Consider the following 18,981-nt stretch of genomic DNA (forward strand, 5'->3'; position numbering starts at 1 on the left):
CTGGAACAAGTCTGTTGCCCCCCCCACTTCTCCCCCATAGCACCCCCCTCATCCTCCCTGCCCACAAGCAAACCCTCCTTCCCAGCCTATAGCCCCCCACAGGGAGCCCCACAACGCCCCAGTAGAAAACCCCACTAATCCCCCCACCACATGCCCAAACCACCACTTGAAATCCCCATTTAACCCTATCACCCCCCCGCACACACACACATACACACACATTCCCTGCCCCACTGGGAAGGGGGGGCTGCCCCACACAGGGTCCTGGCCCCTGTAGGGGGAAGGGCTGGCTCAGAGGGGCAGGGAATGGGGCCCCGGAGCCTGGCCCCTGTAGGGGCAGCGGCCCTGATCTGACCTGGCAGGACAGATACTACAATTTGCTCAATATCAAACAGCCTTTTATTTACAAAACTGAAGGTTGTGGATGGGGGTCCCTGGAGCCCCCCAGGAGGGAGCGCACCCCCAACCTTCCATTTGGTTCACAGCAGCAGCAGGCAGGGGAGTGAGTAGTCTGGGGGGGCAGATGGGCTGGAGTGGGCTCCCCCCACTGCACACAGGGAAAGGAGGGGGGCAAAGAGCTCCCACCCTCCCCCAACCCCCAGAGTATGGGGTGGCAGCCCAGCTTCTCTGCCCCACCCCTGGAGTCAGCGTGGAAGGTGGGGCCTGGGGCTGCACCCTCAGCTCAGGCCTGGCACCTGGGGCATCCCTTGGAGTGCAGGGGGGCCTGTTCTGAGCAGTGCTGGTGTGTGGGAGCCCAGGAGGGGCTGGGGACAGGGGACGGGAGACACCGCCTCCTCAGGCCACAGGATACAGACAGCAGCAACCACCTCTCCAGCAAAAACCACTACAGACCAGTCCCTGGGGGCTGTGGGGGGCAGCCAGGCTTTCGGGGGGGGGCCTTCCCTCCTCCCCCTACCCGGAAGCCACAGAGAGAAAAGCACCAAGGGGCTCCCAGGAAATCCCCAACCACGGCCGGGGGCTCAGGCCCCCACCTCCTTTCCCGCCGGGCCACTCTGGGGCCCCGGCTCCCGCCTGTGGGGAGTTTCCACTGGGACCCGACCCCCCTGGCCGGGCATGGTCTCCAAGGCAGCTGGGGTGGGACTCTTGAGGCTGGGCGTGGCCAGACCCGTGGCCACCTGGCCCATGGCCCTGCTCTCCTGGCCCATGGCAGCCCCCGAGGGCAGCGTCCGCTCCAGCCTGCGGTGCTTGCGGGGTGAGGGCGGGGCGGTGGGTGGTGTGGGCTGCGGGGGCAGCAGGATCTCACGGATGACTCGGGTGCACAGTGCGGCTGCCTGGCGGGTCTCACGGCACAACTGGGACAGGCTCAGGAAGCCGTGCGGCAAGTCCTGCACAATCCGCAGCGTCACTGGCTGGCCCAGCTCCCGCAGCCGCCGGGCAAACATCACCGAGTCGTCCAGCATGGGGTCCAGGGCGCAGGCCTGCGGGGGGGTGGGGGAGAGGGGCAGAGTGGGGCCAAACGTCAAAGGGGGCTATCACACTTCCCAGGGCCCTCCATATGGGGCTCTCACTGCTATATGGACCAATGCCCTCCCACGGGGCTCTAACTCCTATATGGACCAGTGCCCCCATGGGGTTCTCACTGCTATATGGACCAATGCCCCCCATGGGGCTTTAACTCCTATATGGACCAGTGCCTTCCTGTGGAGCTCTCACTGCTATATGAACCAGTGACCCTCTCCGTGGGGTTCTCACTGCTATATGGACCAGTGCCCCCTGTGTGGGGCTCTCACTGCTATATGAACCAGTGACACCCTCCGTGGGGTTCTCACTGCTATATGGACCAGCCGACCCTCCAGGCTCCCCTGCACAATCTGGCTGACTGCCCGCCCCGGGTCTCACCACGATATGGACCGGCGGCAGCCCTCGCAGCATGCTGTCCGGAGCCAGGAGGGGCGACATGAAAGGGTTCTTCACCACGGGCGATGCCTCCAGGGTGATGCTGGTGGAGGGCTGGTCCGAGCGCAGCGGCTCAAAGCCATCAGGATACTGCAGCCTCTCATCCCCAGGGGCCTCTTCCTCCAGCTGCTCCCCACTCAGGAAGAAGCTGGGGGGGCTGCCCTGAGGAGGGGAGGCAGATGCAGGGGCAAGGGGGGCTGACACCCCACACAATAGATCCTGGCAGGTCTGGCTCTTGTGGGAGCCCCTGGATTTGACAGCTGAGTCATCGTCCAGCACTGCCTCCGAGACGCTCATCCGCAGGGCCTCTGTGAGCCAGAGGAGACATGAGAGCCTGGGGGCCCCCCTAATTCATCTAACCTCTCCCCTGCCAGGACCCCCCCAAATTCATCTAACCTCCCCCCTGCCGGGACCCCCCGAATCATCCTCACCTCTCCCTTGCTGAGACTCCCCGAATCGGCCTCACCTCTCTGCTGCCAGGACCCACTCCCATCGTCCTCACCTCTCCCCTGCCGGGACCCCCCCAAAATTCATCTAACCTCTCCCCTACCCTCCAGTCGGCCTCACCTCTCCCCTGCTGGGACTCCCCAAATTCATCTAAACTCTCCCCTGCTGGGACCCCCCCCAAATTCATTTAACCTCTCCCCTGCTGGGACCCCCTCAAATCGGCCTCATCTCTTCCCTGCCGGGACCCCCGCAAATTCATCTAACCTCTCCCCTGCTGGGACCCCCCCCAAAATCATTTAACCTCTCCCCTGCCTGGACCCACTCAAATCGTTTCCCTCACCTTCTCCCCTGCTGGGACCTCCACAAATCGCCCTCCCCTCTGCGCCTGCCGGGGGACTCCCCATCACCCTCACCTATTCTCCCTGCCGTGACTCCCCCATCGCCCTCACCTCTCCCCTGCAGGACCTCCTCCATTCGCCCTCCACCCTCTCCCCTGCGGACCCCTCGAATCGTCCTCCCTACTCCCCTGTGGGACTCCACAAATTTTCGGGGCCCCCTTCCCCCCTTTTTTTCTTTCCCTGCCGGGATCCCCCATCACCTCACCTATCCGCCTGCCGGGACGCCCCATCGCCCTCACCTTCTCCCCTGCAGGGACCTCTCCATCGCCCTCACCTCTCCCCTGCCGGACCCCTCGAATCGTCCTTCCCTCTCCCCTGCTGGGACTTCCACAAATCGCCCTCACCTCTGCCCTTGCTCAGGAATCCCCATCGCCCTACCACACCTCCTCTCTGCCAAGACCCCTCGAATCGTCCTCCCCTCTCCCCTGCTGGGACTCCACAAATCGCCCTCACCTCTCCCCTGCCGGAACCCCCCCATCGCTCACCTCTCCCCTCCGGGACCCCCCATCATCCTCGCTCTCCCTTGCCTGGACCCCCCCATTCGCCCTCCACCTTCCTCAGGACATCCCCCATCGCCTCACTCTCTCCCCTGCGGGACTCCCCATCACTTACTACCCCTCCCCTGCCTGGGACCCCTAGAATCGTTCCTCCCCTCTCCACCTGCCGGATCCCAAATCGCCCTCAGCCTGCTCCCCTTGCCGGGATCCCCCCATACCCTCACCTCGTCCTCTGCTGGGAACCCATCTAATCACCCCTCCGCCTGCGGGACCCCTCGAATCGTCCTCACCTCTGCCCCTGTCGGACCCCTAAATATTGCCCTACACTCTCCCCTGCAGGACCCCCCATCGCCCTCATCCTCTCCTGCCGGACTCCACCGAAGCGGCCTCACTTCTCCCTTGCCGGAGCTGCCCTGCCCCACACCTCGTGCCATGCGGTGCCTGCTCTCCCTGGCTGCCCCAGTGCCAGGCTGCCTGCCCCACACCTTCTGCCATGCGGTGCCCGGCTCTCCCTCCCTGCCCCGATCTGAAGGGCAGCGCCATGGCGAGAGCTCCCTGAACCCGCCCCGACCCCTGGGAGGCCCGCTGCGGTAGGGGCTGCAGGCGTCCTACCAGTGGGCGGGTTAGTGAGGGCGGGATCCTGGCTCCCAGGAATGCGCCAGGGGCAGCAGCAGGAGCTGGGGGGGGGGGGGGGGCTGGCACCAGACGTGCACTGTGGAGACAAGGGCAGGGTGAGCCAGGTGAAGAGGAGGCGGGGGCAGGGGGGGCAGGAGGTGATGGGGGCCCCGTCCAGCTGTTACCTGCACCGGCCCCGTTGCTGCGCCCTGGGCCGTCCAGCAGCGCCCCCAGCCAGGTTGAAGCGCTTTGCCGCAGCTCCTGCAACAGCAGCGCCGTGTCCCGCCGCATCATGTTCACTGGGCCCAGCTTCTCCAGCCCGGGGGGCTCGCCCTCCGCTGGCTCCGTGCCTGGGGGGCAGGGACAGAAAGCATTGGTGTCCCCCCTGCACCTCACCAGAGCCCCCACCTGCTCACCCTCTGCCAGCTCCATGCTTGGGGGGGAGGGACAGAAAACATTGGGGTCCCTCCTGCACCCCACCTCTGGGCCTGTCCCCCTCCCTGCTCGCCCTCGCTGGCTCCGTGCCTGGGTGGCAGGGACAGAGAGCATCGGGGTCCCCCCTGCACCCCACCTCTGGGCCTGTCCCCCTCCCTGGCTCCGTGCCTGGGTGGCAGGGACACAGAGCATTGGGTTCCCCCCTGCACCCCACCTCCCTGCTCGCCCTCCAGTGGCTCTGTGTCAGGGGGCAGGGACAGAGAGCACTGGGGTTCCCCCTGTACCCCACCAGAACCCCAACCCTGCTCGCCATCCACCGGCTCCGTGCCTGGGGGCAGGGACAGAGAGCACAGGGTCCCTCCTGCTCCCCCACCTCTGGGCCTGCCCCCCTCCCTGCTCGCCCTCCACCAGCTCCGTGCCTGGGGGCAGAGACAGAGAGCACAGGGTCCCCCCTGCACCCCACCTCCCTGCTCGCCCTCCAGTGGCTCTGTGTCAGGGGGCAGGGACAGAGAGCACCAGGGTCCCTGCTCTTTGCCCCCACAGCCACCAGCTCCCTCTTTTGCCCATGTCTCCCCATCTTTGCCCCCTGTACCTGGCCACTGCCCCCCCGCACTCTCCCCATACCGGCGTAGGCGCTGAGGCACTTGCAGAGCACGCTGAGAGGCAGCAGGGGGTCGAGCAGCGTGAGCAGGCGGGAGGGCGAGGCCGCGGCCCGCACCAAGGTGACAGGATAGGCCGCCATGATGCCGTCAGGCAGCTGGATGCCGAAGGCAGCCGCCCGCATGGTCACGGTGAGGCAGAGGTTCCCGCCGGCGCTGTCCCCGGCCAGGCAGACCCGCTGCGCTGTGGAGCCTGTGGGGAGACAGGGTGAGAGTGTGGGGGGGAAAGGGGGGGCAGATAACCCAGGGGGGTGCCTACCAGGGGTGGTGGCTCCGTTCATGCCCCACGCTTTCCAGCCCCTGCCTGTCCCACCCAGCGAACAATGTCAGGGTGCTGCCCGCCATGTGCCCGTCACACCCTGCAAGGAGTGCTGGGGTCCCTCTGTCCAGCCCCACCAGCAGCGGGCCCTGCCCCCCATGTGCCCGTCACACCCAGCAGGGGGTGCTGGGGTCCCCCTGTCCATTTCCTTCAGCGGAGGCACTGGGGTCCACCCAACCCATCCCGTCTCACCCAGCAAGGCTCTGGGCTCATCCCGGCTCACCGAGCAGAGGGTGCTGGGGTCCCCCCGTCCCATCCTGTCATACTCAGCGGGGGTGTTGGGGTCACCCCATCACATCCTGTCCCCCCCGGCAGGGGTGCTGGAGTGCCCGGTCTCACCCAGCAGAGGGTGCTGGGGTCCCCTTGTCCCATCCCATCATACCCAGCGGGGGTGCTGGGGTCCCCCTGTCCCATTCCGTCCCCCCCGGCAGGGGTGCTGAGGTGCCCGGTCTCACCCAGCAGAGGGTGCTGGGGTCCCCTTGTCCCATCCCGTCCCCCCCGGCAGGGGTGCTGGGGTGCCTGGTCTCATCCAGCAGAGGGTGCTGGGGTCCCCCCGTCCCATCCCGTCATACCCAGTGGGGGTGCTGTGGTTCCCCCGTCCCATCCCGTCATACCCAGCAGGGGTGCTGAGGTCCCCCTGTGCCATCCCGTCATACCCAGTGGGGGTGCTGGGGTCCCCCCGTCCCATTCCGTCCCCCCCGGCAGGGGTGCTGGGGTCCCCCCATCCCGTCCCGTCCCCCCCAGCAGGGGTGCGGGGTCCCCGCTCTCACCCAGCAGGCGGCAGTGGCGCAGGGCCCAGCAGTAGGCGTAGAAGCACTCCTCCAGGGCGCGGGGGAAGGGGGCCTCGGGCGCCAGGGCGTAGTCGACGGCGAGCACGGGGGCACCCAGCTCCTGCGCCCAGCCCCGCAGGTACGGCTCGTGGGACTTGGACGTCTGCGCCACGAACCCGCCACCGTGGAAGTGAACCAGCAGGAGGGGCGAGGGGGGCGCGGGCGCCGCCTTGCGCCACAGCTCCAGCCCCAGCGGGCCCTCGGGCTGGGCCAACGCGGAGAGCGCCTCGCTGTCCTGGGGAGAGCGGGGGGGACGGTGTGAGCGGCCCCCTGCCTGTACCCCCCGCCCCTGCACACCCTGCCCGGGACCCCCCTGACTGTCCCTGCCCCACACATCCTGCCCAGGAACCCCCGACTGTCCTCCCCAACACACACCCTGCCAGGTACCCCCCTGACTGTCCTCCCCACCCCCACACACTCTGCCCGGGACCTGCCTGACTGTCCCTGCCCCACACATCCTGCCCGGGAACCCCTGACTGTCCTACCCAACATACACCCTGCCAGGGACGCCCCTGACTGTCCCCCCCCCCACCCCCGCTCACGCCTGCCCGATACCCAATGCCTATACCCTCCATGCATCCCGTGTGGGACCCCCTATCGCACTCTGTACCCTGCCCTACCAGGGAGCCCCCACCTCACTCAGCACCCTGCCCTGCCTGGGATCCCCTACCTGCCCCATCAGGGACCCCCCATTGCACTCTGTACCCTGCCTTGCCAGGGACCCCCTGCCGTCCCCCCATCTGTGCCCCGCCCAGCACACCCCCGCCCAGACCCCAGTGATCCCCTGCCCATCTCCCCCATGCACACCCTGCCTGGAACCCACCACCCCACCCGGTCCCCATAGCCCTCCCCAGAACTCCCTCAGGACCCAACTCCCCAGCCCTGCCGGGACCCCACCCGGTTCTGCTCACTCCCCTCCCCATCCCAGAGCTCCCAGCCCCACGCCCACCTGCCCCCCAGCAGCCCCCCATCCGCCCGGCCCTGCCAGGACCCCAGCTGGTTCTGCTCACTCCCCTCCCCATCCTAGAGCTCCCAGCCCCACGCCCACCTGCCCGCCAGCAGCCCCCCATCCGCCCGGCCCTGCCAGGACCCCACCTCGTTCTGCTCACTCCCCTCCCCATCTCAGAGCTCCCAGCCCCACACCCACCTGCCCCTCAGCAGCCCCCCATCCGCCTGGCCCTGCCAGGACCCCACCTGGTTCTGCTCACTCCCCTCCCCATCCTAGAGCTCCCAGCCCCACGCCCACCTGCCCCTAGAACCCCCCCATCCGCCTGGCCCTGCCAGGACCCCACCTGGTTCTGCTCACTCCCCTCCCCCATCCCAGAGCTCCCAGCCCCACGCCCACCTGCCCCCTAGCAGTCCCCCTACTGCCTGGCCCTGCCAGGACCCCACCAGGTTCTGCTCACTCCCCTCCCCTAACCCAGAGCTCCCAGCCCCACACCCACCTGCCCCCCAGCAGCCCCCTGCCCGCCAGACCCTCACCTGCCCCTCACGCAGCTCGTGGGAGATGAGGCGCATGTGGACGGGCCCTGGGCCAGTGTGCGCCACCGGGGGGCTGATAGTGATGCTCAGCGAGGGGTCGGCAGCCAGCGGCAGCTCAAAGGGCTCAGGGGGCACCGTCAGCGCCCGGCTCACCCGCACCGGCGTGGACGCCAGGCTGGCCACGGACTGCGGGGGAGGGGGAAGGTGAGCGGGACCCCAGGCAGGTCCGACCCTGCACTCTCACCCCGATCCGTGCCCCGCAGTCCCTTGCACTGCTCCAACCACCCCTGTCCCACAGCGCCCTGTACCAGGTACTGCTCCCACCCCCACCACAGCACCTTGCACCGCTCCACCCCCGCTACCCCAGCGCCCTGTGCCGGGCACTGCTCCCACCCCCTACACCAGCCCCACAGCACCTTGCACTGCTCCACCCCCCCTACCCCAGCGCCCTGTGCCGGGCACTGCTCCCACCCCCTACCCCAGCCCCACAGCACCTTGCACCGCTCCAACCACCCCAGCCCCACAACGCCCTGCGCCGCTCCAACCTGCCCTGCCCCACAGCGCCCTGCGCTGAGCCCTGCTCCCGCCCCTACCCCAGCCCCACAACGCCCTGCGCCGCTCCAAACTGCCCTGCCCCACAGCGCCCTGCGCTGGGCCCTGCTCCCGCCCCTATCCCAGCCCCACAGCACCCTGTGCCGGGCACCGCTCCTACCCTGCGCCCTGTGCCAGGGACAGCCCCGCACTCACAGCCAGCAGCTCGGTCTCCGTCAGGTTCCAGAAGCTCTTCCAGAAATGCACGTCGAGGTTCTGCGTGATCCTCTCGAACTCGACTCCCCGCAGCTCTGGGTCGATGGCGAACTTCCCCGAAGTGAACAGCGAGCTTGCCGCCATGCCTGGAGGAATGGGACATCGGCGGTGTGGTGCTGTCCCCTCGCTCCTGTGGGGCTTCCAGGGCCCCAGCCTGCACCTCCGGCAGTGCTCCCTCATGCTGCCCCCCCCAGCCCTGTGGGGCTCCCACAGCCCTGCCTGCCCTCCCCCGCACCCCAGCTGTGCTCCCTCACCCCCATAAGCTTCATCCAAAGCGAGGCTCCATGGGCAGCCAGGAACGGGGCCCAGCCCCCAATGGGCAGGGAAGCGGGCAAAGCAGTGCATTGTGGGTAGCAGCCAGGTCAGACGGGTCCCCTAGGCAGCAGGCTGGGCTGAGTGGGCCCAGAAGGGAATTGTGGGTTCAGCCAGCCCGTGGCTGCAGTGCATCATGGGACCAGCACCCCCCTGGGGGCTGCAGTGCGTTGTGGAAAAAGCCCCCTCGGGGCTGCAGTGCATCATGAGAGCAGAAGCCCCCCAGCCCCAGTGGCCGCCCCACTCACTGAGGCCGGAGTCGTGGCGTCTGTAGTTCTCGCCGAAAGAGACCAGGCTGATGGCGATGGTCTGGAGGAAGGGCCGGATGGAGGGGGCGAACTGCAGGGCAAAGGGCAAAGGTCACTGCTCTGCACCCCGAGACCGGGGCGGAGGCTCTGAGGGACACCCCTGCCCGGGTGCTGCGCAGGAAGCATGATGGTGGCTCACCCTCCCCATGGGTGTTCAGTGGGGGGGGCAGAGGGACGGGAGTGACCAAGGCGAGGGGGGGGCGAGCAATTGGGGGGCCATGGAGTGGGGTCCTGCTGGCCTGGGTGCAAGGGGCACAGCTGGGGGGGTGGCCACAGCAGAAACCTCGAGCACATCTGGCTGCCAGGGACTCGGATGCGCTTCCTTCTGCCCCTGGGTCGCCCCTCCCTGACTCGCTAATCCCCCTAAATCCCCTCCCCCCTGTGGCCCGGCCCCCACCTGGAAGCCCAGGCAGCGCCCGTAGAAGCAGCCCTTGTGCAGGGTGCCGTACTCCCGCAGCACCCGCTCGGTCAGGCCGCGCTCCTCGTGGTGGAAGAGGCAGCCAGGGCGGTTGTGGGTCAGCAGGCGCTGCGCCAGGTACAGCAGCGCCCGCAGCTGGCTCAGGGCGGCGCAATAGGCCTCCAGCTCGGCTGCGTTGTGGCCCGTGCGGAAGAAGATGCTGCGACGGTTGGCGGCCACATAGCGGCTCTTGTGCAGGACGTGGGCCAGGCAGCAGCGCGCCGTCTGCGCCAGGCTGCGGTACCCGTTGGCCGGCGTGGCCTCGTCCAGGTCGAAGACGTGGTAGAGGCTGGCGAAGTGGCGCAGGATCGGCTCCAGGCAGCGGGCGTGCTCCCCGATGGCCGTGAAGGCCGCCACGAACCGGCGCCCCGTCTCCGAGGCGCTCTGCCGGAAGAAGGCCACGTTGTCCTCGGCCACCGCGTGCAGGGCGTGGAACAGGGGCCGGGAGTCCATGGCGCGGGGCCTGCGGGAGACGGGGGAGGTTAGCTGGGTGACTTGGGGGGGCTTGCAATGGGAGAGACGGGGGGAGTATGGTGAGTGGAGTAAGTACCCCCTCACTCACCCCTTCCAGTGCCCACCTGGGCTCCCCCATACCTAATACCCCCAGCCAGCCCCCAGTATTCAGCCCCCGTTAGGGCCCTCCCATAATCACCCCCCACATCACCCCAGCTGTTTACCCCCCACACCCTAGCCAGGATCCCTTGTGCTTACTCCCTGAGAACCCCATCAAATCTGCCCCCACAGTCACCGCTAGCACCGCACCTGGGACCCGCTTTGCACTCCTCCCGCAGCATACCCCCACAGCAACCGTGCCCTGTGCTCACCCCCCCCAGCTGGGACCCCAGCCGCACCCCCACCCCAGAGTCCCCCACACACACACTCAACCCCCTGTGCTCATCCCCCTAGTGCCCCGTCCCCACTCAACTTCAACCCCCTGTGCTCATTCCCCTAGCACCGCACCTGGGACCCGCTTTGCACTCCTCCCGCAGCATACCCCCACAGCAACCGTGCCCTCTGCCCTGAACCCCCCCACACACCCAGCCCTCTGCCCTGACCCTTGACTCCCCCACCTCAGCCTTCTGCCCTGAACCCCAGCCCTCTGCCCTGACCCCCGAAACCCCCCCCCCAGGGGAAGAGTAGGGGCTGGTTAGAGCGGGGTGGGCTGAGAGCCAGGACTCCTGGGTTCTCCCCCAGCTCTGGGAGGGGAGTAGGGGCTGGTGGTTAGATCGGAGGGGGGGCTGAGAGCCAGGACTCCTGGGTTCTTCTCCGCCTGGCTCTTGGGAGGGGAGTAGGGCTCGTGATTAGAGCAGCGAAGCTGCTTCCACCCGCTCCGCACCCAAGGCAGGTTCACAGCCAGGCTGCCATCTCACCCCACACCCCGGGGCTCTTTCACCCAGACCCGGCGTCCCCATGGCTGGAGCCTCCGTTCACGCTGCTCCCCCAGAACCCCCTCCAGCAGGGGCTGCAGCTGCTGTTAAGCAGGGCCTCACCCAGGGTCCGGCTCCGAGCAAACAGCCTGGGGCACTGACCTCCAGACAGCGCCCCACAGCCGGCCAGTCAGCCCAGGGTCAGCCCCCCATGGCTCAGGCCCCGGGACACGTCCTGGCCGGACACGGGGTGTGTTATCCTGCAAGGGAGGGGTCCCCTTCCGGCTGCCCTGATGCCAGCGCTGACGGGGTTAATGAGATGGGGGGCTGGCCCTGGCTTGGCAGCTGCAAAAGCTCTGGGGACTGGGCAGGAATGTGCACAAACAGCTGGAGTGGGCAGGGGGAACTGGGGCAGGGGGTGCTGTGGGGGGCACGAGGTCCGGAAGGGCTGGGGGAGAGGACGCTGGGGGTTGGGCAGAGGATGCAGAGGGGCTGGGGTCTCTCTCTAGTGTCTATCCCCCAGAAGGGGGTATCGGAGGGGAGGAGTTCCTATTCTAGGTGGTTCCCGTAATTGGGTGCCTGCCCACAAGCAGCCATAAGCTGTCCCCCCCGCCCCCCCACACTACCGTGGCCAGCCCCACAGTCTGCCCCTCCCCCCAACAGAGCTGAGACACCCACAGGTATCTGAGATCCCCATGGCTAGCTGGCCTCCCATCCCCCAGGCGGCTCCCTCCCTCCATCCCCCCAGGCGCTTGCCCCCCCAGGCGGCTCCCTCCCCCCTCCCCCCAGGCACTGCCCCCCAGTGTGCTGTTGATGGCTGCTGTGCCCCCAAGGCTGTCAGCGGAGGGGGCGGGGGGCACCGTCAGTGGCTGCCGGCCTTGTGATGCCCAGGGACAGAGGCCCGTGCAGGGAGCCAGGAGCCGTCGGTGCCAGGGCGGCTTGGTGCACACAGAGCTCATTGTGCCACCTGCCTGCCAGCTCCGTGGGGGAGGGGACCCTGGGTGACTCCTGGCCGGGGGCGGGAGCCCTGTCCTGCCCCACACCGCCCCAGGAACCCAGACTTGGGGGGCAGGTGCCTTTGTGCCCAGCGTGTCTGCAGCCACAGAGCAAAGATCATGGGGCAACAAAGGGACCTTGCGCCCCAAGGGAGGCAGGAAGGGGTCACCCCCCGGTGCAACGACCAGAGAGAGGAGCTAGAAACTGCTCCCCCCACCATAAAAGAAAGGCCCATGCTGCACACCTCCCCCCAAGCTTACCCAGTGCACCGTGCCCCACTCCCCCCGACAGCACCCAGCATGCCATGCCCCATGCCCCCTCTGTCCCCCCACATTCCCCAGCGTGATACGCTCCCTTCCCCAGCCCCACAACACCTCGAGGGACATGAGACACCCAGCAGAGCCAGTTGTACCCACCCACACAGCCCCACGACACTGCGAGGGACACGAGACACCCGGCTTTACTGCCCCACACAGCATCTCGAGGTCAGAGACACCCATTAGACATGGCTGTACCATCCCACATAGCCCCTAACACCTCGAGGGACACGAGACACCCGGCTGTACCGCCCCATACAGCCCCACAACACCTCGAGGGACACGAGATACCCGGCTGTACCTCCCCATACAGCCCCACAACACCTCGAGGGACACGAGACAACAAGCTGTACTGCCCCACACAGCCCCACAACACCTTGAGGGACATGAGACAACAGGCTGTACCTCCCTATACAGCCCCACAACACCTCGAGGGACACGAGACACCCACCTGTACCAACCCACACAGCATCTCGAGGTCAGAGACACATGGCTGTACCACCCCACACAGCACAACACCTCACAGGGTCAGAGACACCCAGCAGAGCCAGCTGTACCCACACATACAGCCCCAGAACACCACAAGGGACACAAAACACCCGGTTGTACCGCCCCACTACACCTCGAAGTTAGAGACACCTGGCTGTATCGCCCCACACAGCCCCACAACACCTCAAGGGACACAAGATACCCGGCCGTACCGCCCCACACAGCCCCACAACACCTCGAGGGACACGAGACAACAAGCTGTACTGCCCCACACAGCCCCACAACACTCGAGGTCAGAGACACATGGCTGTACCACCCCACACAGCCCCACAACACCTCGAGGGACACGAGACAACAAGCTGTACTGCCCCACACAGCCCCACAACACCTCGAGGGACACGAGATACCCGGCTGTACTGCCCCACACAGCATCTCGAGGTCAGAGACATCCATTAGACATGGCTGTACCACCCCACACAGCACCACAACACCTCGAGGGACACGAGACACCCAGCAGAGCCCGTTGTACCCACCCACACAGCCCCACGACACCGCGAGGGACACGAGACACCCGGCTTTACTGCCCCACACAGCATCTCGAGATCAGAGACACTCATTAGACATGGCTGTACTGCCCCACACAGCCCCACAACACCTCGAGGTACACGCGACAACAGGCTGTACCTCCCCATACAGCCCCACAAAACCTCGAGGGACATGAGATACCCGGCTGTACTGCCCCATACAGCCCCACAATACCTCAAGGGACACGAGACACCCACCTGTACCAACCCACACAGCATCTTGAGGTCGCAGACACCCATTAGACTTGGCTGTACCACCCCACACAGCACGACAACACCTCAAGGGACACAAGACAACAGGCTGTACCTCCCCATACAGCCCCACAACACCTCGAGGGACACGAGACACCCACCTGTACCAACCCACACAGCATCTGGAGGTCACAGACACCCATTAGACATGGCTGTACCACCCCACACAGTACCACAACACCTCACAGGGTCAGAGACACCCAGCAGAGCCAGCTGTACCCACCCACACAGCCCCAGAACACCTCAAGGGACACAAAACACCCGGCCGTACCGCCCCACAACACCTCGAAGTCAGAGACACCCGGCCGTACCGCCTCACAACACCTCGAAGTCAGAGACACTCGGCTGTATCGCCCCACAAGCCCCACAACACCTCGAGGGACACAAGATACCCGGCTGTACCAACCCACACAGCACCACAATGCCTCGAGGTCAGAGACACTCGTCAGACATGGTTGTACCACCCCACGCAGCACCAGAAGGAAGAATTTTAGGCCCAGATAAAGGAAACCCAACAGAGGTGTCGATGAAGATTTAAGCAGCGCTCTCCGAACGCTCTGCCACAGGCCCCTTCGGACGGAAGCCATTGTGTTGCCGGAGCGGCTGGAACCACAGGAACATGGCAGATAGTTCAGGCCAGGCCAACTGAGGGGACAGAAGTGCGATCGGGCAGGAATATATCGGAAGCGACATGCATAGGACACGGGGCTTGTTTTACACTAGAGAACGCTCAGGAGAGCTAAATAGCCACCAGGCAAGACGCCGCCATCGCTTAGACAAGCCGCTCCAGTAACCATGCGCCCGGTGCCTGCACAGAGGCTTCTGCGCACAGCTCTCCTACCCACCTTCTCGCAGGGGTGCAGGGCGTAATCCGGCACTGGGACAGGCGCCGCGTGCCACTCCCGTGCGATCTCATTCACTTATCTCTGGCTGGCGCCGGAGTAAAAGAACGAGTCGAACGACTCTACATCAGCGTGACGAGCTGCCAAAGGAGGACAGAGCCCTGCGAGAGTGGGATGGGACTGAGCGTGCTGATGGACAGACGGCACACGGGGGTGGGCCCGGCTGGCCAGAGGAGCCCAGCACCGAGAGGCCTGTGGAAGTCGGTTGCTGACTGACAGTAAGTCACCAGCAAGAGGCCGCGTGGCCGAGTGAGTCTTATGCAAACGCTGTTACCCAACCTGTCTTACACCAGCGAGGATGGCACAAGACGACTTGTGCACTGAGACTGTTGCAACACCTTCAATTGGCATCTTGCCGGAGAGGGTCCCAAGGCCATCAGTTGCCAGGAGACAGGGTGTTGGCCATTCTCTGTGCAGACAGCATCACACTGGCCCACTCGGGCTCTGCACCAATCACACCCCTTTATCCCACCACCTATATACTTAAGAACTGCATAGGGGAAACTGAGGCACGCACACAGTATTCAGTGAAAACATTAAGACCATTCCCATTTCGTCGCACCATAAAGCTGACTGGTCCCATTTCACGACCACAGGAGAAAATTATTTCTTCAACACCTAGGAAGGTTTTCCAACTTGTGCTGCAGAAATCAGCGGAAAGGAGGAAGGCGAGAGGCAGAAATGGACCCCAGACTAGAATGATACAGGGATGGAAGATTTTAGGAGGGAAGGAATCCGGTTCGACTGGAGGCTGAACGGACCCTTGCAGGCGAAGAGGCCAGATGGAAATGGAAGGAAGTCTCAAAAGAAGTCGCCCTGAAAACAGCTGAATGTAGACAAAGGCATCGAGAAGAGACTTGTGCGTGGCTGCATCCTCACGGGAGAAAGGATTTATAGATGACGCTGCAGGGAATTGAGACAAAACAGACCAACACTAGCAATCTAAGGGCTTGGCTACACTTGCGAGTTACAGCGCAATAAAGGAGACCGGGTGTACTAGCTCACTCCTCATCCACACTGGCAAAGCACGTAGAGTGCTCTGACTCCACGGCTACAGCACTGCTGGTACTGCTCCTTGGCGAGAGCAATAACGTTTGCTGCACCCTGGCTACAACGCCCGGGTGTCAGTGTGAACGAGGTGTTGCGTTACTGTGCTCTGATCAGCCTCCGGAAACGTCCCATAAGCCCCTTAACTCAAGTGGCCACTCTTGTTACTGTTTTGCTCATGTAGAAATGCGGAAATGCCCTTTCAAAGCTCCATTTCTGACAGCCAGCATGCAAGCCATTAGCGTGGAATGCTGTGTGAGAGAGAGAGAGGTGGGGAGGGGGGAGTGGGAGGTCTGCGGCTGTCTGAACTCACAAGACAGCATGCTGACATGCTCTCAGCCCCCCCAAATCTCACTCTTTCTCCTCCCGTCACACTCCACCCCACCCCCCATATGAAAAGCATGTTGCAGTCACTTGCATGCTGGGATAGCTGCCCATAATGCACCGCTCCTAATGCCACTGCAAGTGCCGCAAATGTGGCCACGCCAGTGCGCAAGCAGCTGTCAGTGTGGACAGACTGCAGCGCTTTCCCTCCTGCACTCTCCAAAGGCGGGTTTAACTCACAGCGCCCTACATCTGCAAGTGTCGTCATGCCCTTAAGAACACCACTATCCAGACAAATGGAGATACAGAGGCAAAAGGTGACAGAGTCTGTGAATATTGTACCAAGACTAGCAGGCTCCCACAGACAAGGATGGAGCCGCTGCAAATTGTACAAGATGGACTACCCAGGAGGAAAGACAAAGAGAATTTAAAAACGTGCACTCGCATTTCACCAAGTACCCTGGCTTTAGTGAGATCTCTCTCATACACGAGCTAGAAAATGCAATAGAGAAGCTCAAACCAAGAATCCTGTGGGCTGGACCTCCCCTACGGTTATACGGACAAGCACTTTGGGAAGAAGGCTAAAGCCAGGTTGTTGGAGTTCATCAACAAATCATGGATAAAAGGACGGTTCCTAATCTGTGGAACTCAGCAGTTATTGTTCTTAAGTCTGGCATGGACCCATCTTCTCCAAGCTGCTACCGGCCTCTATCCTCAGCCAGTCACCTCAACAGATAACGGGACACACGGTCCAATCACAGCTTCTAAGGGGGCTTCCAACAGGAGGGAAGATGAAACTCATCCCAATGGCAAATGGCCTCGCACTCAGTTACAGGCTCCCTGGGAGCCTTCTCCTAGCCTCCCATCCCAGCCACCACAATGACCAAGAGGAGTCTGTTTGGATCTCAGCGCGGCGTGTGATAGAGTCTCAGTGAAAGTCAGCGAGAGGGGAAGCCATGGCACAACGTACCTTGGGATAGGAGATATCCTGCTGCACAGGACAATAACAGGAAGACTAAATGGTACTTTTCTGAAGGCAAGGCCTCAGCACAGGAGTTCCTTCGGGCTCAGTGTTAAGGCATCTTTTCCTGCTGGACTCCTCTGGACTGTCCGGCCGCATGACATCACCTGTATGCCTGTGTGCAGGCGAAATCACACTGTGTGTCAGGGCCAGAAATAGATGTTGTGGAGAATGAACTGAATGAGGACTTGGAACTGTAACGAAATGAGCAAACGAACAAACTTCAGCTGAATCCAGCAAAACTGTAAGAGGTTCAATGACAGTCTGAAAGTGACTCTGGATGGAGAACGTGTTAGTGTTGAGGGTGAGCCAGCATACTCTGGAACAACCTTGGACACGGAACGAAGGTTTGGGCCACAAGTCAAAAAGACTAAACCTGCTACAGCGTATTGCCGACACCAACTGGGGCTCATGTGTTTGGATCCTGCTCACGTACTGCTGGATAGTTCGCCCAGTACTTGAATCTGCCTCTCTGGTCTGGTCACAGCAGCCCTGCCAAGATGGAAGTTATGCAGTCGTCCACAATTCACACAACAGCTGGAGCGGTAAGTTCCTCTCCAACAGCAGTGTGTGGCCAAGAGTCTGATGTTCACCCTCTTGAGAATAGTAGCAAAGAACAGCTAATTCGGTACGGAAATCATCTCATTCCCGCCCGAACATCATCACTGCTCATGTCTGCGCAGGAATTGGAAACCCAAGTGCAGGCTGAAACCATCATCCTATTTTAAAGGTGCGCCAAGGCGACTGAGAAAACAAGGGCATTTGGGGATGTTAGGAGGGGAGCGGGCACGAAGAATCTGGTTTGCATAATAATTTTTCCACATGAACTGATTTATTTCAGTAAACGTCTCTCTCTTCTGGAACCGAGCTCGAACGAACATGTGGACTTGGCCCCACTAAGGAAAACTGCAGAAAAGAGCACCCAAGAGTATCAGTCACAAGGCGAGTAGAGACACGCGCCCACTGACGGTTTGTCAGACAAATCCTTCCAGCATGGTGGTCGCAGTGTCCTCATCCCATGGCTAACAGAGAGGGCACAAGAAAGAGCCTTCGGTCAGGGCACATCAGCTCCAAGTCTATGGCTGAGGTGAATTCTCCCTGCACTGCAGGCTCCGAGCAGACGAGAGGCTGGTGTTTTGCTGATGACCTGCAGGCGGCCACCTCGGTTCCCTTCACAAAACCAGAACCAAACCGTCAGAGGTTGGAAGTGGAGGCAGGAGACTGACTTCTCACTGGACCCCTCACACACTGGTGTATCTGGGGGTGCCGGAGCGGCTCACCTGGCCAAAGCAGGAAGGCTGGAAACTGAGGTAGGAACGACACCAGCTGCGGGTAGCAACGCCCTAGCAAGGGAAACAGTCACTAAACCAATGGCTTTGACGTGGAAGCGCCTCGGGCAGGCACGTCCCCTGTGGTGAGTGGCCAGGACACGAGCGAATCAGGACAGGAGCTTCCACACTGCGAGACATGTCGTGAGCGGCGCTAGCGCCTGAGGAACGGGACACGCCGACCTCTGGCCCCTGCCCTTCGCCAGGGCTGAGCAGGGGTCCCCGCCAGTCCCCCGAGCGGGCCCAGCTCCGCCCCGAGCCCCGGCCTGGCACGAGCCCTGGGGGACGAAGGCGCCTGTCCCGGCCGCGGGGGGGGGGGCGCTGCCCACGGGCAGACTCGTGACCCCCGAGCGAGACCCCGAGCGGGCCCGGCCCGGCTGGCGGAGGGGAGGCTTGGGGGGCTCGGGGCTCCCCTGGGGCGGCGGAGGGCCGGATCCCGAGGGTCCCGCGCGGAGCCCGGACGCCTGGGTCCATCTCGGCCCTGCCCCCCCCGTGCCTCAGTTTACCCGGTGGGCGCTGCGGCCCGCGCCCCTCCCCCATCGGCCCGGGGTGCCGCCCCCCCCTGCTCCCACCTGCGGCTCCGGCTCCAGCCCTCAGACCGGCTCCCGCTTCCGGCTCCCGCCAACCCCGGATCGGGCACGTGACGCTCGCCGGCCAATCAGCAGCGTCGCCGGTAGCGCCACGTCTGTTACCGCGGTAACCGCGTCGAACCCCAACCCGAGCGCCTCCGCCTGCGGGCGGCGACCTCTGACCCCTGCGGGTCACTGCCCTGGCCCCGCCCTCGCACGGTGACCTCTGACCCCACAGGACCCGGGACCCCAACGCCCATCAGGGCCCCAACCTTTGGCCCTGACTCACCTGGCCCTGACCT

At 64.1% G+C, this 18,981-nt stretch overlaps 1 protein-coding gene across 1 annotated transcript; it reads right to left on the reverse strand.

Moving 5' to 3' along the window:
* Positions 1-376: 376 nt before the first annotated feature.
* Positions 377-18,792, reverse strand: LIPE (lipase E, hormone sensitive type). The gene is made up of 10 exons (XM_032769747.2): positions 18,683-18,792; positions 9,424-9,946; positions 8,967-9,057; positions 8,347-8,492; positions 7,600-7,785; positions 6,058-6,352; positions 4,934-5,161; positions 4,060-4,224; positions 1,861-2,225; positions 377-1,439 (listed from the first exon to the last, which is right to left on the reverse strand). Exons 2-10 carry the CDS (start codon positions 9,934-9,936, stop codon positions 981-983), a joined length of 2,448 nt encoding a protein of 815 aa, XP_032625638.1. The 5' UTR covers positions 9,937-9,946; positions 18,683-18,792; the 3' UTR covers positions 377-980.
* Between the last annotated feature and the right edge of the window lie 189 nt (positions 18,793-18,981).

Source organism: Chelonoidis abingdonii, chromosome 11 (assembly GCF_003597395.2).
Source record: "Chelonoidis abingdonii isolate Lonesome George chromosome 11, CheloAbing_2.0, whole genome shotgun sequence".
Classification (NCBI taxonomy): domain Eukaryota; kingdom Metazoa; phylum Chordata; order Testudines; family Testudinidae; genus Chelonoidis; species Chelonoidis abingdonii.